Raw genomic sequence first — 24,595 nt, forward strand, 5'->3', positions numbered from 1 at the left:
AGATAGATAGATAGATAGATAGATAGATAGATAGATAGATAGATAGAATATTTAAATAACAAGGCTGACATTTCTACAAGCAGATGGTTGGGGGTACAGGGGGAAGGACATTTGACAACACAGATGGGGTTGCAGACCGATCTGTGAGGACAACAGCCTATCTGTGCTAGGGTCCGGCCCCTTGTGAAAGGACACTGGCACTCAGATGCCCATGATGACCTGCAGATTTAAGGCTAGACTTTTCAACGTCATCATTAAGGCTGCAGATCCTTTTCTCCTGCTGGTTTCACGTCTACAGATAAACTTCTAGGAAGAGGAAACAGCTTAGCTCAAAGCCAGGATGCAAGTCTCTCCCCATCAGGGTTTGCTCTGCAGACAGACAGCGGCACAGCAGCACAGTGTCTCTTCACTCACACAGGCGTGAGTGCTTTAGAATGACACCCTCTCTAAGCAGACAGTAATGAATATGGCTCTTATCTACCATCTGCCTCACGCAGACTACTGCTGTCCATATGGCCAAGCATTTAATCCGGGATTTCTCAATTCTGATTCTGAATCACAAGCGACCATGAGATTAAAAGAAATAAATAACCACAACAACGGGGAAAAAAACCAAACCAAACCAAACCAAACAAAACAAACAAACAAAAAAAACCCTCTGTAGATGTCATGCTCCATGCCAGACTCAGGGAATCAGAATCTCAAGAGAAGAAAAGCAAACATGTGCTTGAACCGAGTGTTGTTGTCTCTCTGTAAATGATTCTAACATAGAACACTGTCTTTAAATGATTTATAGGAGACACCAGTTTCTAAATAGGATCTTCCAACAATTATACATTCCCTCAACTACCTCTCCATAGTTACTATTTCCAAGACTTGTGTTTATTTCCTACTCCTGTGTGACTTCCGACTGTCTAGCAGAAATCTCCTAACAATGGTGTGAGAAACTGGGTGTGGTGGTGCATGCCTTTAGTCCCAGCCCTCAGGAGGGAGCAGAGGCAGGCAGGTCTCTGTGAGTTCCAGGACAGCCAGGGCTGTTACACAGATATGCTGTGTCAACCAAATGAAAAGGAAATGAAGGCAGGGGTGTAAGGACTTTTTACCAAAGAACAGTGCATGCCTCATTCATTTTCTATACGAATGATTTCCAGGGGAAAGTCTCTGTCTGCCAAGTAACAATTTATATTTTCGCAATCTTAACCTATACTTTATAGTTCCATTTACTTGGCAAATGTCAGTTTTTAAAACCCCCTTTTAAGGTTACTTTTTTCTTACCTGTTAACCATTATTATAGAATCACTATTTCTGGTCTTGTACACATAGATCTTTGGAAATCACCACTGCTATCAAGAAGCAAAAAGCTGAAGCAACTAGACAGTAAACCATTCTTAGATCTGTTAGAGAAATGAGCTCACAAGACAAACTACCGTTCCAACTTGGACAGAGAGGTGACTAAAGAGAACCAGGGTACTAGGGGACCCATGGAGTGCAGAAATGGGCACTGGCATTGATATGCTGCTGGAGGACTAGAGTGGACAAGTCTGAAACCCAAGACACCAGACAGTTCAGTCAAGAAGAGGAGAGGGACGCCACACTTCTGTGAATTTTACAGTTCAAAGCTGAAGAAGTCCTCACAGTAAACATGGCAGGAAAAATTCCCTTCTGCTCTCAACACACAAAAGAGGGAAGGAAACCACATTTATGTCAGAGCAGTCGGTTCTCTGCTTTCTGAGGAATAGCTGTACAACAGCCCTACGTGCTGAGGCTCCACCTGAGTCAGCAAACACACAGGAAGGAAAATGCCAATTTCAGTGAAGCCTTTGAAGCAAAGAAAGGGGAACAGTAAAGTGTGGTACAGAAGAGCTAAGTCACAGAGCTGTGGGGAAGGGAGGAGGAACAGAAGAGGACAAGCTCATTTAAGATGAAAACCCAACTAAAGAACTGTAGATACCTCCCTTTCCTAACTCCTGGAACAGCTCATTAATAAGATGTCTCCTCGGTGATTCCTTTTACTCAGTATAGAATACTCAGATAGCAAGAAGAACAAGCACAACAGAGACAGAGCAAGTATGAAACTCAAAAACATGAGGCTTGTCGGGATTAAACCTGTCATTTAAGGCAACCATGACCAAAATGATAGCAGTTGTAATGTGTAAAGCTTTGTCTGAGGTCAGACAACAGACGTCCTATGATGGAATCAAACATAGACAAGAACTTATATTGCAAGAGTTAAGAAACATACCTGTTAAATGGGGAAAGGAACATAAAGGGGCCACATAGGAAAGAGTGAGGAAAGACCAAACACCACTCATGATCTAAGTGGTGGACCAGATACCAGCAAGGACATGAACCCCAATATAAGTAGAATCATACAAACCTTTCAAGATTATAAAACAAAGAGAAAAAAAAAAAAAAACAAAGCTAACTCCCTAGCTGCCCCATCCCCCAAAACAACCAAAATGTCACAGAACAAAATCTCAGTGAAGTGTGGAAACTACAGAATAGAATCTTTGTGAACAATAAAATGAAAACAGGAAAACCTGAAAATTCCTCTAATTAATGTCAGACAATAAACTACAGATCCAAGAAGCTCAGAAAATACAAAACAGAATAAAACACAAGCTAAAAGAAAATCCTTGATCTTAATAGGTCAAGGGGACATCAAGCCTATAATCCACAACTCTGGACTATGTAGTAAAACTGAATAGAAATAAAACTAATAAAATCTTACCAAAGCACTCATACAACTGTATGTTCAAATTACAGAAAATTAATGGTGAACACAAAATAATTTTATTTATAATGAGGATAAGAACTGTATTTCACTTGTCAGAGACCAACAAAGAGAAAGAGTACTGAAACAGTTAAGTGGTTAGGAGGTGAGGCAAGTTCCCAAACCACTGAACATTGTATAAGGAAGAGTTATAAAGACTTGGTCATTTAACACTGCTCGTGTGTCTTGAAAGAACAGTTTTAAAGGTTATTTTAAAGAGAAATAACGAATTAAGCATGCCAAAAGTTCACATTTGTGTAAAGAATAAACATCAGGGAAGAAACAGAGTAAAATATAATATTAATATATCTTACTCTTAATAGATCCAATAGATGATAACTTGTTCAAAATGGCAACAGCACTGTATGTGATTATTTATGTTTTTTATATGTAAAATGAGTGTCAGCAGCAGCAGAAGGGACATTAAGGATATGATTCTTTTATCATATGATGCTCATAGGACCTTGGGGTCACCATGGTTTTCTCTGAGAATGGACGTAGATTATCTGTTAACACATACTTCACTCTCTGGGGCAGTGGGACTCAATCTTCCTAATTCTGTGACCCTTTAATACAGTTCCTCATGTCATGGTGACCCCCCAGCCATAGAATTATTTTGTTGCTACTTCATATCGTAAACTTGCTACTGTTATGAATTGTAGTACAAATATCTGATATTTAGGATATCTGATGCAACCCCCTAAGGGGTCATGATTCACAGGTTGATCTAGGGTAACGTCTAAAAGATATTGGGAAAGAAAAGAAACAAAAGGGGAGAGGAAGGAACAACAGACCTGTTAAACAGAGGGAAAAGAAGAAAAGGAACCATATATTATAGAATACATAACTGAACTCACAGGAGGATAAAGTAGAAGATGAAGCAGATTAGAATTGCCATAGCCCTTCTACACTTAGAGAAGGGAGGAGAAGTCAGGGGCAGCCCTGCTTACACACTGAAGGCCTAAAATCAGCCATAGGCCTAAAATCAGCAATAGGCCTGTCATACATGTATACTAACACCAAGTCTTGGGTCTCAGTGGAAAAACATTGAAACAGATGGCTATAAGCTATTGTAAACAGGCAGCTTTTGTGGAAATTTACCAGCCTGAGTAGTCATAGACTTTGTAAATAGGTAGCCTTGGCAGAGAATACCAACTTAGATAAGGACACGTAAATCATAGGCAGAGTCATAGCGACCTGTCCCCTGAACCTTCACTCAGCAGATACCCTGTTCTTAAAGATATCTGTATTCTCCCTGAACACCCATGCTCCAGTGTCATCCCCTTCCCCATGTCCTGCCTTTTTGTTTATAATCCCTGTGTGAATAAGTAAAAATTACGATTTGAAAATAAATAAATAAATAAATAAATAAAGCTTCACACATACAACTTAAAAAAAAATAACATAGAGGTCATAACTATCAAAGACTGAGCAGGCCCTCAGCAGCAACAAAAGGAAGCTCTATCAGTCAGTTGTGCAGCTGTCAGCCCAACAATACAGGACACTCCTGCCTGCCCCTTAGGACTACACCTGACTGGTCCTTTGCAGACCTGCCCACTCTAGGTATTCCATGGTTCTTACTTTATTTTAATTTTTCTTGTTTAATCTTAGTTGGTTTTAAATCAATCCTGCCACACAGCAAAGCTGCCTTTATAACATTAAGCGGCAAGAATAAGGAAGCAAAAAAGGGATACTATGCAACCCGTTCTCACTGGAAGCTAACAGGCAACTTGGGAAAATGCATCCCAAGCAAAAATAAACAAACAAGACTCAGGGAGAGAACTCGTGTCTGAAGAGATCGAAGAAAGGAAAGCTGGTGTGTATAAATAGTGCTTTCAGGAAGAGAGAAGACATGAACAGATAAGGTAGAAACTAATTCAGTTTTGAACATCCATAATCTAACTGCACCAACTCAAAAGAGCAGAGACTGATACATGATGGTAGAAAGGGAAGGAGGGTGACAAAATTCAGCTGTGTGCTGTCTACAAAATATCTTCTTTACACAAAGACATATTGATCAAAGGTAAATGAACAAAGAAAACTATAACGTACTATAATAAATCAAAACAAAGTGGGACTGGGTAGATTAGTTTCAGACATGGAAACATTCAGATAAATAAAAGTTTGAGGAATCAAATAGGACATTAAACAAGGTTTTTAAAAAAGCCAATTCTTCACGAACAATAGTAACACTATGTATAGTGTGTATTTAACAATGCAGTACAAGATATATGGTAAAAACTGTAAGAACTGTAAAGACCAGAGATGAACCAACTACATATAGCAACTGAAGATTTGTAACACATTTCGATCAGAGACAGACCAAGCAGGGGCTGGTGATAGCTCAGTCAGTAAAGTACTCTCATTGACTCAGTTCTCAAGGAGAAACCCAGCATAATACAAGTAGCCACAGGCAGGTCCCTGGAGCTATCAGGGTAGCCAACACAGTCTTGCCAGTGGAGGAACTCAAGAGTCAGTGTAAAACCCTGTCTTTAAAAACTCAAAGGAACAGCAACACAGGACAACTAGCACTGACTTCTGGCCTACATCCCTTAGCCCTGACGTAGAATTAAACAGAACAAGCAACAGTAACGAACATTTCCAGGACATGTAATCCAGAAACATCTGAGTACTCATCCTTCTCAAACTCACACAGACCAGGCAACTGCAAAGACAGACTATATTCTGGGGAATTTAAATACACCTGCGCCAGTTAGTTCTTCTTAACCTGACACAAGCTAAAATCATCTAGGAAGAGGGAACCCCAGCTGAGAAAATGCCTCCATCAGATTGCCTGTGAGCAAATCTGTGGGACACTTCTTGATTAATGACTGATGTGGGCAGCCCCAGCTCACCTTGGGTAGTAACACCCTGGGCAGGTAGGGTTTTTTTTCCTTTTAGGGGGGTGGTGGGTTTTTGTTTGTTTTTGTTTTTTAACCTGGGTCCTGGGTCCTGAGCAGTATAGGAAAACAGGCTGAAGAGATGCAAATGCTGCTTTTATTTCCTCAGATGAAGAGATGAGAGCCATCCCCAAGCCGCATTCCTCTCTGTTCTATCTATCCCTCGGCCTAGGCCTGGAAGCTTCTAGCCTCCATACAACCTAATCATCTGCAAACCAGAAACTTGAACGCTTCAACTCATGATATCTATCTACTAATCTGGCCTAGAATGTTTCAGCCTCCAAGATTTACTGCTGGATACTCACCCTTTCTAGCTCTTACTGAACTCTCTCTGGCTGGTTCAACTCAGCTCTTCTTGCTCAAACTCCTCTCCAGTCTGACTGATTCAAACTGGCTCTCTCATCTTCTGAACGCATTGCTCTGCTTAGCTTCATACTAACTTTGGCAATATCTATATTTTATGTATATGTGTACTTAATATGTGGATTCAATAAAACCTTCTGGCTCATTCTGTTGTCACCTGTGTCTAGATTGTTCTCTCTACAATCTGTCTCTGTAAAACTGTCCCAGTAAAACTGCTGCTTGCCACCCCCTTCCTTTGCCTTTTTTCCTCTCTCCTCTTGTGAGAGTTGGACATGTCCTATTCTGTCAAATCTTTCTCTGATTCATCACTTTTTTCTGCTCCTCAATTAGACAGCACTTTTAAACATGGCTGCTTCCTTCTACAAATAACCTTACTTTCATTGTTTGGTATTAAAGGTATGTGCTAAGGGTGTGTCTACATTCCAGCCAGATCGTATAGGTCTTTGGATGTGATCCCTTGCCAGAGCAGCCACACTGCTGGATTAAAATTCCTCTACCATAAGCCATGGAGAGAGAGAGAGTAAGTCAGTGAGCAGCCTTCCTCCGTCATCTCTACCTCAGTTTCTTCATGATGTACTGGAGCTGAAGCTGACATAAACACTTTAGACCCCGAGTTGCTTTCTGATATGGTGTTGTCACAGCAATAGAAGCAAACTAGGACAATGCCTTAATAAAATTAAAAGGACAGGAATCAAGGATGGAAGTCGGCTCAAGTGGACAGTGTTTTTTTTTTTTCCAGGTAAACTAGAGGTGTGGGTTCTGATCCCTAACACACATACACACATATACACACATATTCACACACATACATTGACACACACATACACACACATACATATACACACACATAAATATTCATACATACACATACACACATACACAAATCATATACACATACATACATACATACATACATACATACATACATACACAAATACACACATGTACATATACAAATACACACACATACATGCATACAAACACACCTGTGCATGGACAGGCAAAATCAAGACAAAAGGATAGCAATCATACAGTATCTGCACTTGAACCACCAGAAAATAAAAGTGTAAAATGATAGCTGGAATTTTCTGAAATACTGAGAAATTAAGCAACACAAAGCTAATAACACGGGAATCAAAGGAGAAACCTCAAGAAAAAATTAAGATACTTTAATTTTCATAAAAATGCATTTTATCCAAATGTATGGACCAGAGGAAAAGTGTTTAGCAAGAAATATATAGCAGTGAGTGTTAGAAACTAAGAGGCACACACCTACATTCCAGCTCCCTGGAAGACCACAGGAAGAGACTTTAAGTTCAAAGTATGGAGCCAGTCTGAAAAAGGCAGCAAACCTATATCTTTAAAAGCACAGACAAAAGGGAGAAAGGATGGAAAGAAGGAGATTTAGTCAAGCTAATTAAGTTAAAAACAAAAACTTACAGTTCTCTAATGTCAGGAATACAAGTCATCATTGAATTCCCATGTATTCTGAAATAACAATTAAGAAACACCAGGAACAGTCTGTTGCCCATAGTTCTGATATTATAGAAGAAACACAACAACCAAATACACAATTTTCCAAAATTTATAAAGAAATACACATTTTAATAGGCCAACAACTGGTAAAGAAATAAAATAAGTTAAAAGTCTCTTAAAACATAGAGCACCAGTATCAAGTGGGTTCATTGGTGATTATACTGTCTCAACGATATCACTTCTTATACAGAGACAAAGAGGCCCTTTTCTAATATAATTTACAAGTTGGCATTCACCCTCATCCCAAAACCACATGAACACAGTACAAGATAGCACAGACCAGCAACTCTCACAATCACAACTGCACAAGAATCACAAGGCATGACCAAATGGGAGTGACACCTGGTACTGGAGCTTGGTGGTCTGTACGAGAATGTCCTCCACAGGCTCCTGTATTTGAACATCTGGTCCCCAGCTGGTGACACTGTTGGGGAGATTTTGGAGGTATGGCCTTGTTGGAGGAAGTATGGTGGGCTTTGAGGAGTAAAGGACCCAACACCATTTCCAGTAGCACTCCTGGCTTCATGCTTACGATTAAAGATGTGACTGCTCAGTATTCGGTTTCTGTCATCATGTCTGCTACTTGCTGCCATGAAGGACTCCTACCCCTCTAGGACTATGAGTCCAAGTAAACTTTTCCTTCTCTAAGGTTTCTTGGCCTTGGTGTTTTATCACAGTAACAGAAAAGTGATGAATATAATAGTTTGTCAACATTTAAGAGCCAAGGCCGAGGAAGTAGCTGAGTAGGTAAAGTGCTTGCCATGCCAGCAGGAAGGCCTGCACTGAGATCCCCTCCACCCAGGCAAATTCCACACCTCCACCCGGGGAAACAAACAATTACATCCTAGGAGTTTGCTGCATGATCAAAGTCTAGTCAAAACATCTCCAGGTTAGTGAGAGACCCTGTCTCAAAACAGTAAGGTGGACAACACTAGAGGACACTCCCAACAGGAGGACATAGTGTTGGGTCTTTTAATTCTCAAAGCCCACCACCAGTGACATACTTCCTTCTACAAGGCCATACTTCCCATACCTTCCCAACTTTCTCAAACAGTGCCATCCATAGGGACCAAGTATTCAATAGGCATATGCATGGACCAACAACACATGTAAGTACTATATACCATACTAATAGAGAACGGCAACTGTTACCTGTCACATCAAAGAGCTAAAGAAGAAAAAGTATGCTTGTCTCAACAGATCCAAGAAAAGCAAGTGACAAAATGAAATGTATGTTTCTGATTTAAAAAGAAAAGTCAGTAAACTGGGATATAGTAACTATTTAATAAATTCAACTTCAAGGAGCATGCACCAAAACCAAAGCATTGCATACTTAATGAAAAGATATCTGACCAGAAACAAGACACATATGTCCCCTCTCATCATCCCTTTATCACTGCACTGGAAATCCTCACCCATGCAGGGAGAAAACAATTGGTTTACACGCTAGGAGGAAGAGACTCAGATGATATGGTTATCTGTCATTCAGACAGAACAATAGCTGCTGTTAATACATCATCAGTGCAAAGATGTGGCACAATTCCCTATATGCTAACCAACGAAACCTCAAGTTAAATTCAAAGTGTTAGTCACGTGCACATATGTGCACACAAACACTCACACACATACACACTTCAAAAATGAACTAAATAGAAAATCAAAATGTATAAAATCTATATGAGGAAACACAAAATTGTCTTCAAAGAATCAAAGTAGAAGTAAGCAAGTGAAGAAATATTCCACATTTGTGGATAAAGACCGTAAGTAATATGAACAGGTCCACTTTGTAATCTTCACCTATAGATTCAATGTAATTCCCCTCTGAGTTACTTTGTGAATACAAAACAAACAAACAAAAACAACAAAAAACAAAACCATGTTAAGGCTTATGCAGAGAAGTAAAATATGTAAAATTTTATCAAGGGAAGTTGTGATTATCAAGTAACTTCAAGAGTTACTGTAAAGCTATAGTAATCCTAATGGTGTATTACTAAAGAATATCAGAAAGAGGGTATAAAACACAATCTACATAAACAGACTCAAACTCTACACCCTGAACAAAACTTTACTGACGATGCCCCACAGATGTCCAGATGCCCTCTCACCAGGTGGGTGATCGCCATGGCATATCTAGACGACAGGTTATCACATACTCCAAAAGGAAGACAGGAGCAGAAACTTAAGGATGCTGTGAGAGAAACCTAAATGAAAGCAATAAATGCTGTGTGGCTCACCGTAAGACTTTCTGGAAAAGACCAAGTTTCTTTAAAAGGCAGTGGAGAGACCAGAGGCTGGGGTGGGGGAAAAGACTCACGGGAGAGCTGAGAAGATGTCTGAACACCGAAACTGCTCCTCATATGCAGCCCTGTGGGTACTATCACTGATTTAGCAAATCTACACATCACCAGGAAGAAACCCCAATGTAATCTGTAACAGGCTAGGTGAGAAGAATGTGTTTATCATAATTCAGCCGTGTGCCAAAGGCAGCGTTCTGGTCAGGGATGCCAGCAAAGGTGGGCAGAAAATACATGGGAAATCTAAACTGTCTTTAAAAGTTAATATATTAAGTAAAAGACAGCCACAGTCTCATAGTGAAAATAGTGAACTTTAATTTTTTCTGCTGACTCTTGAGGCTAATATTCTATTGGTCTGTCATTTAAATGAATTACTATGTCTTGTTTCTGAAGTTTTTTAAAAAATGCTAAAAATAACTACAAAGGAAAGAAAAGTCTTAGCTTGGCTAGGCATGGTGGCTCACACATGCAGTCCCAATACTCAGGAGGCTGGGGTGGGACTGTCAGCAGTTCCAGACAAGCCCGGGCTATAGTGTGAGACCCTCTCTGACTGAAAACAACAACAGCAGGAGTAGCAGCAGCAGCAACAACAACAACAACAGTAGTAGTAGTAGTAATGCCAAACCCTCTTTAAGTTAATAAGCTTCAACACTGCATTACAATGCCCCACAACATTTAGAGTCAGCCAACTGCCCCTCTTAATGTAAATGAAACCATCACTGAGATAAGCAAGTAACTAATACTTTCTGGGCCTTTGAATTGTGGTTAAGTGCAGTTGAGTGACTGCAGCTTTATATTAATGTGTGGCTACACTAACCATGGAAAGGACATCTGGTTACTTCAGTAAGACTTTTTTATTCATAAACAAAATAGAATGATTAAATGTGTTCATTCATAGTTACTGTTTTGGAATTAAGATATCTCTCAGGAGGTGAAAATAAATTGCGCTTCTGCATAGGCGCTGTTTTAGAATAGCTTTTGGTGCACTTTGATATTTTTAAATGAACTACTTACTCAGTCTACTATGAAATGTAGTCACACTAACAGTTGTCTAGGTTAAAGGAACAAGGAATGTACATTCTCGCACAGAATTTGCACAGAAGCAAAAGCCATTTATTTTCCGAGCATCCACTCAGCTCTCTGAAGGCTCTCTTTGTTTGTTTTTCTTAGGATATCAAAGTGATCCTTGTGTGCTGGGGCATACTTTTAATCCCAGGACTTGGAAGGCAGAGGAAAATGGACTTTTGTGAGTTCTAGGCCAGCCTAGTCTACATAGTGAATTTGAGATTAGCTAGAATCAGGAAACAAAACAATCCAGTTAATTTAGAAGAAAAACAACACATTAGAAGAAATGTAGTTCATAGACTGAATAGATGGTGAAATACATTTCAATATGTTTTATCTTTGTCTTCTTTTCAAAGACAGAAAGAAAAAGTACATATACAAAGCAAAGACCTCCATCAGAAAGAGCTTCAGTAGGTGATGCCACCAAGGGCCAACTCTTTGGCAAGGATTCTTTTGATGAGACCAGAGACGCTGCTGTTGGGGTGGAAGGCTGTTTAAGGAGCAGAATTAATCATTCCTCAATAGACAATCTACCAGAAAAAGCATCAAATGTTCCAGCAGACACTCATTCAAAAGGGAAACAGAACCAAATCAATAAGACAAGTAACTAAAGTTGAAAAATTTGATAATGGCATATACATTCTAAGGCTGGTTCTATATTGCAATGACAATATACATTCTAAGACTGGTTCTATCTTGCACTTTACATCGTGCTTTGAGCAGACTTCATTATTCAAATGAAGATTAACATAACATCAAAACTACCAGCTACTTATTTTAAAGTTTCACTCTCTCATTATAAGACAATCTCACTTGCTGTAGATTACTATGTATTAAAACTCAGCAAAAGTAAATGTAAATAAATATGTTCAGAATGTTGTCGCTTTTCAATGTATATGAAATACAAAACTTTCACAAAGGATTAATACTAGGAAAAATGGAAGCAAGAAGAAATGGTAATTTTCTGGAATTATATCTATATTTACTATTGGAAAATGATGCAGAGAACTTCTATAAACCATCTGAAAAATCTGAAAAAGTGTCTACAACTTTAGTTGCCAATGGTAGACCATCAAAGTATGTGAGTGAGTTTGTGCTTTTCATTACCATATTCATTTTTCAGGTCGCTTTCCTTCACGAGTGACAGTATTTCTAACAAAAACTTGTAAACCTCTGAGAAGTCACACAATCTGTTTGTAAGACGTTTTCATTCACTTTACCTTTAAAAGTATCCATCTGAAAGTTTTATGTTTTTCTATGTTTATCATAGGAATGAAAAATATTAACTCCCCAAGTGCTATAAATGCAAGCATCTCTTACCTAAATCTGAGAAGCAGAAGTACGGCAGGCTGGATGCCATGAGGTGTCACTACTGCAGCGCTACTCCCAGTGAGGGGCCCAAAACACCCTGGTCATTAACGCTAATCAGGACCAATGGAAGGTCATCAAGGCCTTTCTTGGAATTGAAAAGCATTTCTGCAAAGAATTTAACTTTGTATAAGGAATACTAAGAATTCATGAGAATTTACTGATTACTTTTTTAAAATGGCTTATAAATTACTAAAGGTTTTTTGTTTCAGCTGGGATAATGGTAAAATTTATATAGCTTAAGTATAAAAACATCAGCAGTAACTCTTACCTGCAAGTCCCTCCACATACATGCCTTAAAAGCAGTGTCTGGAAAACTTTCCCTGTAAGCCAAACCTACCACCAGCTACCTGATTTTGGAAATAAAGTTTTATTGAAGTATACTTACCCTTTATATATTGTCTATGAAACATTTTGTGTCACGAGCAGGTAGAGTTGGGTAGTATCACAAAGACCATAGAGTCATCCCTACCCTCAAAACACGACTTACTAGTTAGTCCTTTATAGCTACTGTTGCAGACTCCTGAAGTAGAAACAGATATTACTTTTCATATATATGTACAAGAGCACAAACACATGCACAATCCTAACTAGTGAACATATTAAATTGATTGAAGAGTGTTCTGCATGTTTCCTCTGCCTTGATTTTGTCAATTGTACACTGATTATTGCCTCACTTCTTGGCTCCAGACAAACTTCAGGATAGTGGCTGATTCTGTTGGTATGCTGTATTTGAGACTATGCTACAACTTCGCAAACACAGTAACACTGATAATTTTTTTATCAGTAATATCTGTATTAGTTAAAGAATAAGATGTAGAAATTTAGATTTTAATTCTGAATAAAAAGATGCTTACAAGTAGCATGGAATGAAGTGACCACATATGCGTGCATGTGTGGTGTGTGTGTTTGTGTATGTGTATGTGTGTGGTGTGTGTGTTTGTGTATGTGTGTGGTGTATGTGTTTGTTTGTGTGTGTGTGTGGTATGTGTGTTTGTGTATGTGATATGTGTTTGTGGTGTGTGTGTGGTGTATGTGTGTGTGTGGTGTGTGTGTATGTGTGTGTGTGCTATGTGTGTTTGTGTATGTGTATATGTGTGTGTACTTGTGTGTGAGTACCCACACACATGCATAATAATATTTAAACAATGAAAGGAATCACTAAACATAAACACAATGCCCACTGTGGAACACTGAGTAGTAACCTATATCAGCAACTATGTCCACATCTCTGAGCTTCTTATGATTCCTTTTCACCCACAGCCAGAAGAAGAAAAGATACGCTACAAACAAAAATAGTATCACAGTTTTTTTTTTAAATAAAAACAAGGAAAATGAAAGCTTAAGAGAAATTAGAAATACTAAAATAAAAACTGGATGACTGTCATGTATCTGTCATGTATCTAAGGTCTTTAAAAGTATTTAAAAGGAAAACATATGCAGATAATTGCCTTGACTCCTACAAGAGATTCAAGAACACCTTTACAGGACATGTAACTCCGATGGCATCATGTCTTCCCTGTAAATAATCTGTTGCATGTGTCTTCAGGAAGGGGTGTCTCAAGCACTTCCTGGCAATCTTTTATGATTACAATTTTATAAATTCTTAGTTTATCTTAGGAAAGTCAACATTTCAAAAGGGAGGATACAGAGGCACTACACTGCCACAAGCATATTCCAATGTACAGATATGAGGTAGAGGCAGGGGATTTGAAGTTCAAAGACAGCGAGCCTAGGCTACCTGGGACCCATCTAATTTAAAACAAAACAAAAGTTACATCAATGTTTACTCGGGTGGCTCCATCAGAAGCTTCATAGCACACATCAGGCTTGATAAAGGTATTCAAATCCAAAATGCAGCACACAGTGAAATAGAATATACCCAAACATTTCCCTTTTAATCTGCAATCCCATAATGCTAAGGATATGTACTCTGAGAATGTGAAATGGTAAGTCAATTCAGAGAACGCTTATTGAAGCACCATATTTAAAAAAAAATAAATCAACGCTCACAGTCTGATAATGAACTGTCTTTCTGTAAATAATGCGCCTCTTACACTGCATTATATTAAAGCCAAATTAACACCACAGCCATCAACGATTACCTTCAATGCTACTTTACCCTGCAGTCCAGTCATATATACACACATATAGAAACACTAATTAGTATTCCAAGATACCCTGCTGCTACCAAATTTAGAACCAACTTACATACCAGCAATTCAAGGAAGACAGTTTCCATCTAAATAGTAAAAGCACCAGCCCTGGTAGCCTATGTCTTTAACAACCCCAGCATTTGGATGCAGAGGCAGGTGGGTCTCTGAGTTATACAACACCTTGCAGAGGAAGTTCTAAGCCAGCCAGAGTTACATGGAGAGACTGTCTCAGAAAGAAAAAGGTAGACAAAACCATGTAATCAAGAACTGACTGTTTTAAAAGTAAATTTACACCTCAAGTAACACCCAAGAAAGAAAGGCAAGCTTTCCTAATGGTACTAAAAAGATGTTCAGCTTGCCTGCCAAGTCAATATTCAACATGAACACTGTGTCTCTTCACCTGCTCTGTCCTAATGTCATCTGTAAACACTTATGCATCTACTGAAGGATTACGGATGTATTCAAGGGGTACAATACAAAGCAGGCCATATGGAGTGACAGGCACTCGGAACACTTAATCTGATCACTCTAAGTAAGAGTAGCTTAAGGAATCCCCAAGCCCTCCACAGAGAGGACTGAGTGTCACAGTGCCAGGAGGACTCAACAGAACCACCGTCCTCCATTTCCTCCCTCAGGAAAGGAAACAAACACCAAGATCTCAGTTCGCTCATCATGTAAAATCAGTCTCAAGACTGCACACTAACCTATTAATATCTCAATTCCTCTAGAATGTCTTTTACTCCTTTAGAATAGCAACAGGATTTTAAAAAGAATTATGCTAAAACTCAAATGGGAAACATAGACTATCAGAAAAATATGTCATTTTATTTAAAGCAAAATAGCTTTATAAGGCACAAAATCGATTTTCCATATTTAACCTGGTTTTTCAAGTCCATAGACTTTCTTTCATGTTTCATTTCTCATCACAAGAAAAAAAATTGCACTGCATATCTGCTTCTAGAAGTCCTGCTTCTTGCTTCTGATGAAGTATGCTGAGAAGTGTGCCTCACAGTGCTGAGAACTGGGCCTCACTGTGCTGAGAGCTGTGCCTCACAGCTGACATGGGGCTCATTCTCGCTTTTAAGCAGTGTTCTCTTCAATAGGGAGCAGGTGTCAGTGTGAGAGTATTTCCAGTTACTTCCTTCCCCACAGCTCCATTCCCAATGACAAGGGCTCACCTAGAAACACTACACTGACAGGTGAAGACCAGACGGAAGTGTGGCTAACTTTCAACTAGCTTACCTCACTTTCATTTCAAACAAAAATCTTTTCTAAATCTTGCATTCAGTAGCATAATTATGTTATGAAAAATAAGATTAATGAGCAGGGAGCCAAAACATTCTAATGCTATCCTACAAGTACAGAATCATTACATATTAATTTAATAAGCACTGTATGTAAGAGCATTTATGTGCACTATTTACATCCAAACAGCAATTGTTGTGAACTTACGGTTGAGAAGACCGTAGTCATTTAAAAGGCAAACTTGGTCTAGAGAGATAGTTCACAGATTAAGAGCACTAGCTGCTCCTCCAGAAGACTTGGGTTCAATTCCCACTATCTGCACGGGAGCTCATGACTATTTATTTGCCCTCTGCTGGCCTCCCAGAATGCAAATGGTGCACAGATACACATGAAGCCAAACCATCCACGTACATGGAGAAAATTATACTACAGGGCAAAATTAAAGCAAAAATCAGTCATTTTCATGACCTTTTCTTAAAGACAAACTGAGGCCATTCTAAGGCCTAGAGCAGAGCTGTTTCTCATGCAGCATTTGAAGAAACACGAGTGACCAAACTGAAAACCAAAACTATAGACAGCTCTCATAATAAAGGCAGCCACAATCCAGCATTCACCAAACAGCCCTGCACACTGCACAGTCTTAACAGCTACACATGTTTACTTGTCCCGAACCCTGACAACCTCATGAGGTGGGTTACTGACTCTTCTTAACTAATGGAAAACTTAGGCTAAAGACAGTTACTTTTAACCAGACACATCTGAAGTATACTAAGAGGAAAGCTGACAGACATTTAGTAGGTGAGAGCCAGTTATAAATTTTCCTAATGTGCTGGACACACAGAATTGAACTGCCCAACCCACTACAAACTACTGAGAAACACAGAACAAATCCCCAAAGCTAAAACAGTTATTAATCATGCTATATATTCAATTATAAAATTCACAGTATCACACATAAAAATGCATCGAATTCCCATGCTAAAAGCATCCCAGACTGCTGTCTCAGAATGGCACTGCAGTAAAGTAGAAGGTGACAGAATTTCCTACTCAACATTCTTCCTGTTCTGTCCAGTTCTGTAGTTTCTTGGGTGTTTTCATCCTGACTCACTCCTGAGACTTCACAGAAAGCTGGCAAGTCCTTTCCCAGTTCCCATTCTGCCACATGTGTATGGGGTCCACGTGACTACCCAGAAGATTATGGTAACCCATAAGTTTCCCTTGCTCTGTTCTTTCAGCCATGGTACTGCTGCCTGACCAAATATGTGCACATGAATCACACTTCCTTCCTGCCAATTATCTTCTTATATGATTTTTAGTGGAGTAACACCTCCAGGCTAAAATTCAATTGGGTACTCTTTGTGGGGTGTATGTGTGTGTGTGTGTGTGTGTACATGTATGTGGTAGATGCAGATTCACATGTGTGTACAGTGTACATAGCCTTGAGGCCAGCCTTGTTCTTTGAGCCAATGTCTCTCACTGGAACCAGAAGCTCAGCCATTTTGCTAGGCTGGCACCTCCCCACCACAGGATGCCAAGCACACACCACTCTCCCTGGCTTTAACATGGCTCTTTGCACTTGTACAACAAGCACTTTGGGAATCCAGCTAGCTTCCCAGACCTCTAATTAGCTTCTTCTGCCCTCATCTCAATTACGATCACTCTTCCAACCAGGATGCTCCCCCAGCATCCCTCAGTCTATTTTCTAAGCCATGTTTATGCCCACAGGTTTCCTTGCTCAGAACTTTTCTGATTCTTCATACTGCCATTCTGTATCCTAGTCTACCAATTCATCAAGGGCTAGGAATTCAATCTGAAATCTGACTCTGTAAAGACAGTGAATCTCCATGCAAGTGTCTAACTACAATGCTTGACTAGTCCCAGCCCTTTGATTAGAACTAGAAGCCTTCAGAAAGGTCATACATTCATTTTCTTTGAATCACTCACCTCGACACAGAGAAATCTGAACTCACAGAACTGTCCTTGACTGAATCACCCAACACGACACCTTAATTTTAATTTCATTTTAAAAAGACCAATTCGCTAATCAAAAAAAAAAAAAAAAAAAAAAGGCAAGAACTAGTGTTCAGGCCAGGCCACAAAGTCTATAATCTAATGTCTGTGACCTCACCAAGTCCTGTCAAGTGAGCTACCGGATACAGACACCATTCTGAAACCCTGTATGCAACATTACACTGCAACCAAAGACTTCATCTCATCACACTGGACACTGCCCTGGGCACTGAGCTTTCTATAACTCGACCACAAAAAAAGGAGGTTATTCAATAATTTCCTCTCAAATTATTGGACATTCAGTTAATTAGAAATTCTGTTTTTCCTTAGTCCTTTAAATAGTAACATTAAAGTGCCCCAATTTTACCACCCCCATTGTTTATAGATAACATATTATGTTAAAATATGATCCAGGCCTTAATAGCTTAAGAAGATAAAGCCATTTGCAGCTACACTTGTGGTGGAGAATTCTAAAAAACATAACAGCACTAAATGACTCCATTCTTCAGTATGGCCTCTCTTTCCAAAGCTGACATCTACCTTACCATAAATATCAAATGTTATTTATTTCTCTATAGCAAAAAAAAAAAGGAAAGCAAATTATATCACTACTATATGACCTGACACATAAAATTGTATTTTCCTGTTTCTTACCAATAAATACATGACAGGCTCTTATCCTTTAGAGGTTGACAGAACAAAATGGTATGTGTGTGCTGTACATGAATGCAATAAATAAACTAGATGTTCTGCTTCAATGCTGGCTATGTATTAAGATTCAGTGTTCACTACCTTTAAAAGCAACCCTTACATATCAAATATTGTTTACTCATTCAGTTTTTCGGGGATGTTTTGCTTTCAACTCCATGTAAGCCAGTCAATTCAGTCTACACTGGCACCATTTATGAAGGTATCCCATTACAAACAGGCTATGTTTGTATCTGGAATCTCAACAGCCCAACCTTAAGTGAGAAATTATCTATTTTCTCAATATAATTAATCAAAGGATATTTTATTTGGAAGTATCTTTCTTTCCTAATAAGTATATTCTTTTGGGGAAATGTATCCTAGACAATAAAAGTTTAAAATGGGAATGCACAGAAGGACTAGAAGAAACTAGTTTGAAAGAGGAAGCCAGAGCAAACATGGTACTTGGCAAGCCTGTAGGAAGCACACACGTTAAATCAATGTGGAGTTCTAAAATTAAGATGTCACTTAGATGCCTTTAGTTAACAAAGAAAAATAACCTAGTACACATGTGAAATTAAATAGGTCTCTGTCATTTTCTATAAATCAGAGCCACAATAAACAAAACTGTATGCTCTTCTTGGCCTTCACAGAAGGAATGACTGGGGGATATTATATTGCTGGTAAGCAAGCCAATTTGCTGATGTTGGGGCAAACCTCTAAGAAGGAAAAGCAGAAGAGACTCAGTAAACAGTTCTCGGGATTTCATTCTAAATACAGCAAGGATTTCCAGAAGAAATTGTCACTGTAATCAGATGTTCACTCTTACTCACTAATAGTTGACTATAAAAAGATATGTAAGCCCAAAGGCTCTTGTGAGGGATCATTTTGATTGTCTGATCCTCTGACTAGGAATGAACAGGGGACTGACATGCTAACTCTATCTGTTGGATGCACTTGCTAATTATGTAAATTAGAGTTGAAAGTATTTGTAAGACAAATAATTGCTTTACAGAGTAAGCTTGCTGATGGCACATATAATTAAATATAAAAAAGGACCAAATAGCTGTTAAAAAGTTATATAATAAAATTGTTGAGGGCCAGGGGAAACAAGAAGAAAAAAAAACCTTTAAAAGAAAAGTAAAATAATCTAAAAATAACTGATTAATTTTTTTCCCTCAGTACATAATGGAATAATTTTGTTGGAGGGAAAAATCTTTCGGTTCCAAACAGTCCTTCTAGAACAATGCCAAGTGATCCTGACACTGAATTTTGCTGAACAATGAGAAAATTAACTATCCCTATCTACAAAACTAAAATAGAAAGTCTTTGTGAAAGTAAAAACATCTAAGCAATTTAAGTCAAAGAATATTCTAGTCTTGACAATTTAGCTATTTGGCCAAGAGCAGTTTATGCATACTGCTGCAGAAATCACCAAGTTAAGACTTGAACATTAAAGACAGGCATGCACTGCCAGTGTTTGAAATACACTTCCTAGCAAGCCCCGTTATGTTTCCAAGACAGTAATCGTCAAAGTTAAACTCAGGGCATATTCTGATGCCATATAGGGTACCTTTTGAAATACCTTAAAAGATTCCAAGATTCCTGGTTCATGCCTAAATCAAAGTTTGAGAAACCTAAAATGCAAACAGAATAGGCCAGCTCCTCCCACCACCCCCTTGCTTGTCAATATCAGAATAAAAGCAATCACACACTTTAATTGAAGTTAAATAGAACAAAAGAGAAAATGAAAACATCTTCATTGTTCAGGCCAAAAAGATTTTCTTGAAAAAACGAATCTTGTGAAGAATCTTAAAAAAAAATCACTATGCCAAAGCTATACAATCCACATAAGACCAGGAAAAAAAAAAGTCTACATGCTAATGTACTAACTTAGCAGTCTTTGTTATACATAACAGATTAAAGAAGGCAAAGTCTTTCAGCACATACACTTATAGCTATGAATTTACAAAACAATCCCCTGAAATCTCTAAAAATGTTAGCCTTTCTTATTTACAGAAATCTAATTTGATAACAATGTTTTTGTTTTTTCTGGATGGACATTCGGAAAACAAATCAAATTCAAATCCAGCTTCTAATTCACAGAGTAATGACAGTTAAGTTCAACATCCACTATATACAATTCTTTAATAAGCAGTTTACAGTGCCCTGAAGTCTGTACTTTGATCTTTGAACATCATTTTTAGCATTGGGCTTTAATAGTCCCCAAATACAAGAAGTATGTGCACCTCAGGATCGTTACAAAGAACTCTACCATATAAAGTTTGTTTTACACACACACACACACACACACACACATACACATTCTACTATATTTATAGAGTCTGTTACTATAACAAACTCTAGACTGCTGTTTTGATTCGTGTCTAGGAACTACTGAGAGCCAAGAGCCATTCTTACAGCAGCATACCACCTTAACACAGGTACACTAAAGAACACCTGCACCACAGAATTTCGTATAACACAGATCTGACTACTTCATTCTCTAAACTGAAGGGGGAAAATGGGGTCAATGAGCAATACAGACGGACTGGGTGAAATGAAGCAAGCAAACAGATTTTTTTTTTTTTAAGAAAGGATACAGCCTTAAAGCACCAGTCTGAGTTCCTACCGCCAGGATCTTCTGAACGGGATCAAAGGCCAGGGCTGAGGGCTGATAGGGGAATCCATGGCGAACAGTCTGGGGATGGGCAGTGACATCACAGGAACCCACCGAGAGACAGCAAGCAAAATCCGAAAACAGAACAGCCCACAGGCGCGTTAGAGTTGGAACCAACTACACTGGATACAAAACACACACAGATGCTTACTGCTTTAAGGGAGAGTTGGGGGTGGGGGAGGGTGGACACTATCCTAAGGAACAATCAACACAAATCCCTTACACTCCAGCTTTGCTTCAATGCTAGTAACTTCACAGAGGGCAATTTCCTATGAACAGCGTATACTATTCTGTTTGACGCCACATTACTCAAGTTTGTAGTGGTCCAAAATTCTGTAAAATCATTGCAAGGGGTGATTCGTATTGCATCTTAAGACAAATCACCCAATCGTGGCTTTATTTGAAATGTTGAAGGGAGGGATTTCTAAAGAAAAGCTGTCATGAAACTACTCAAAGGATTTAGTCAAAGAACCAACATTTGCAATTCTAATGATGGAAATGGGTCCGAAAAATAATCCTGTAATTTTCTATTAAGTCCGGAATAATTTTAGGACATAAGAACAGAACCGTACGTAAGATTTTAAGCCCCCGACGTAGGAAAGACCGCATGGTTATCTATGAGGCAGGCAAGTGTGGATAGGGAGGCTCTCGTGTGCTTTTCTCATCTAGCAGCTGGGAATTAATCCGCTGCATCATTCTTTCTGAATTACATACAGGACCTTGTGGCAATCATCGTGCCAATTCACAGACAAAACCCTCCGCGCTAAGTTTTTAACCAAACAAGCTAAAAGAATCCTGTGACTTCAGGTAGTGAGCCGCTCGCACGCATTCTAAGGAAAAAGTGATGCGCAAAAAAGATCTGGTTGAACAGGTTTGCCTTGCCCACAAACGACGTTCATCACACACTGCTGGAAAATTTCGACGTCAGTGGAAGATAATAAAATATGCGCGAATATAAAAAGTATTTCCAGACCATTGCTACTAGCATCTGGATGGGGATTAAAGGCAAAAGAGTATGCTTGGGAGTCGCCTTGAAATGGTTGCTTTTTATGAAAAAGAAAAAGACATCGACTTATAAGAAGTAGGGGATCTCTGTCCAAATACCCCAGCAAGGCACGTCTGGGGTGTGGGGGGCTTTCTTAGAGCGATGAGCTCTATTGGCGCGCTCTGCCCTCGCGCTCCCAGGTACTGCCCAGCGGCCCCCTCAAACGACCCCAATCTTCCCTCTCTTCCCACGACAGCTCGGCGGGGCTGCGCGCTCCCTTCACCTTGCAGAGTTGGAAGTGCTCGGACTGGAGCGTCTCCTGGATCTCGGGCTCACGGTTCCCAGGCGGGTGCTGCTGCTGTTGCTGCTGTTGCGAGGCCGAGGACGAGCCTGCGGTCAGGCCGTCCAGCACCTTCCTGATGTTGAATTTCCTCATGGTCTCGCTCAGGGGTCTCCCCGCTTCGAGGCCCAGGTAGTGGAGGCACCGGCTTGCGAAGGAGTCCGAGCCGCTGAAGTCAAGCGGCGGCTTCGACCACCGGGAGCGAAGGAGCAGCGGGGAGCAGAAGATAATCCCAACAGGAAGGGCTGCGACGACGGGCGGGCGCGCGGCGGCGAGCCCTCTTCCTCCGAGGCCGCCGCGGCTGCAGTGGCGCCGGACGCCGCCTCCTCACCTGGTCGCGGCCGGGCTCCCGCCGTCCCGCGCCGCTGCCGCCGCATCCATGGCCCGCAGCCCCGCAGTCCCTCGGCGCGTCCCGGGCTCGGCCTCCGCTCAGCGCAGTCTCCCGGCCCGCATGGCCCGGACACCCGGGGCCGTTCCCTGCGCCGCTTGTCGCTCTCTCCCCGGCCGCCCGGACAATCGCTGTCGCCTCCCGTGAGCCTCGGCCCCCGGCCCTCAACGCCCGGCAGAGCAGGCGGCGAGCCGCGGTTCCAGCGCCGGCCGCGGCGGTGGCGGCAGCTGGGCCTCCGCGGAGCGAGCTGCCCGGTGCGCATGCGCGCCGCCGCCCCCGCCCCCGGCCGGCGGCTTAAATCATCCTCCGCCGAGGACTAGGGGCAGCAGCTGGCCGACCGGCGGGTTCGGCGGCCCGCGCCTCCAGCCCTGTCACTCACAGCACCCGCAGTGTGCTTTCAGGTTTGCTTTGTATCTGGGCTCGCAATGGAGCATCCAGGCAACGATTAGGTCAGTGGCAAGATGACAGCTAAGAGACACCCAAAGGGAGAAAAGCCCAGCCTCCTTCCTGAAGGTGTTGCTAGAGGTAAAATGAGGTTGACGAGTGGAGGCTAGACTCGGATCGGTCCCCGAAGGGGAAGAACTCCAGCGACTCGACCTTGGTCACCCATCATCCCGAATCCATTTGACAGGCAGGGTGGGTGGCAGCCAGCACTCCCCGCCACTCCTTGTTACAAAGTCCCATCTACCTGCCAGCTTAATTAACCAATCGACAGCCCCTTGGAGCCTCTCTGAGATCATCAGGCGGGAGAAGGAGGTGAAGCTTTTGCGCAGATCTGACCGCCAATGTTCCTGCGTGTCCCCCAGAGTGCTAAGAGACAGATGAGTGGTTCAAGTTTGCATCGGTGGAGAGAAATTGGTGCTGAGGGCGGACAGAGAAATCCTTCTGGCCAGTGCCTTCTATAAGCAAAGGTGATAGGGCTGGATAATCAGGAGGGAGGAATGGTTGGAAGACCTTCTATAGTCAGGGGGTCACAGCAGGAAGCCAATTTTAGGTTTAATAAGACCCCACCCCTACCGGGACGAGAGGGTGGGGTGGGGACAGAAAAGCTACTAGGATTTGTTAGTTCCGCACCAAAATCAGAAGCACCTCCCTTTGCTTTGTTATTGGCTACATTCTCCCGTTCAGGACAGTCTCCTCACAGCACTGGCCTATGGGCGAACGGAGCCGGCCTTCGAGAACAGACAGCAAACCAATTAGGCTTGGGGAGCAGGGCATTTCGGGAAGTGTAGTTCTCTAAAAGTTCTGTCCACCAAGAGGGTGCCTTTCAGTTAGAACTTCTAAAACTTTGCTTTCTGCTTTAAAACTTGTTGAAGTAGGAAGTTAATTCACGGAAGGGAAGGGACTTAATAAACCAAATTCAAAGTCTTTCCTAAACTATTTGTATGTGACTCCTAACTTTTGATTTTTTTTTAATTCTCTGAAATACATTTTGTCTAGTTTGACACATTGTATTGGACACAGAGGACTTAAAAACACAAAACTTGTCTTCACCAGATGGGTTGCTGTGTCAAGGGAACGACCTCCCATAACCAAATGTAAAATCCTATAAGTTCAATAGTGGGGCCTGTGGGGTGGGGGGTGATGACAGACTTTGTTTTCTACTGAGGTATCAACTAAATTTATTGAGTAAATCATCACTACTCATTAAAAATCTCCAGGGAAACCACAATTTTCTGTCCAGAGGCCTTATGATGAAACAGAAGATTCCTGGCTTCAATACGCCTGACAGGAATTTCAGTCCCTGCCCTGTTCTAATGTGCAAACATGGGCAAATATATTTATTTTTCTCAGAAACAGATTCA

At 40.7% G+C, this 24,595-nt stretch overlaps 1 protein-coding gene across 3 annotated transcripts in view; it reads right to left on the reverse strand.

Annotated features, from left to right (window-relative positions):
* Stxbp5 (syntaxin binding protein 5) overlaps nt 1-22,849 on the reverse strand; it is a 145,525-nt gene extending 122,676 nt beyond the window's left edge. For 2 of the 3 annotated variants that reach the window (XM_028764345.1, XM_028764343.1), the window contains exons 1-2: nt 22,346-22,649; nt 21,001-21,098 (exon numbers count right to left, since the gene is read on the reverse strand). In XM_028764345.1, coding sequence (XP_028620178.1) covers nt 21,001-21,098; nt 22,346-22,498 — 251 coding nt within the window. In that variant the 5' untranslated portion in view covers nt 22,499-22,649. Of the gene's footprint in view, nt 1-21,000; nt 21,099-22,345 lie in introns of all 3 variants that reach the window. The other variant, XM_028764346.1, reaches the window with a different exon arrangement.
* Nucleotides 22,850-24,595: the final 1,746 nt, after the last annotated feature.

Source organism: Grammomys surdaster, unplaced genomic scaffold (assembly GCF_004785775.1).
Source record: "Grammomys surdaster isolate TR1022 unplaced genomic scaffold, NIH_TR_1.0 143, whole genome shotgun sequence".
NCBI lineage: Eukaryota > Metazoa > Chordata > Mammalia > Rodentia > Muridae > Grammomys > Grammomys surdaster.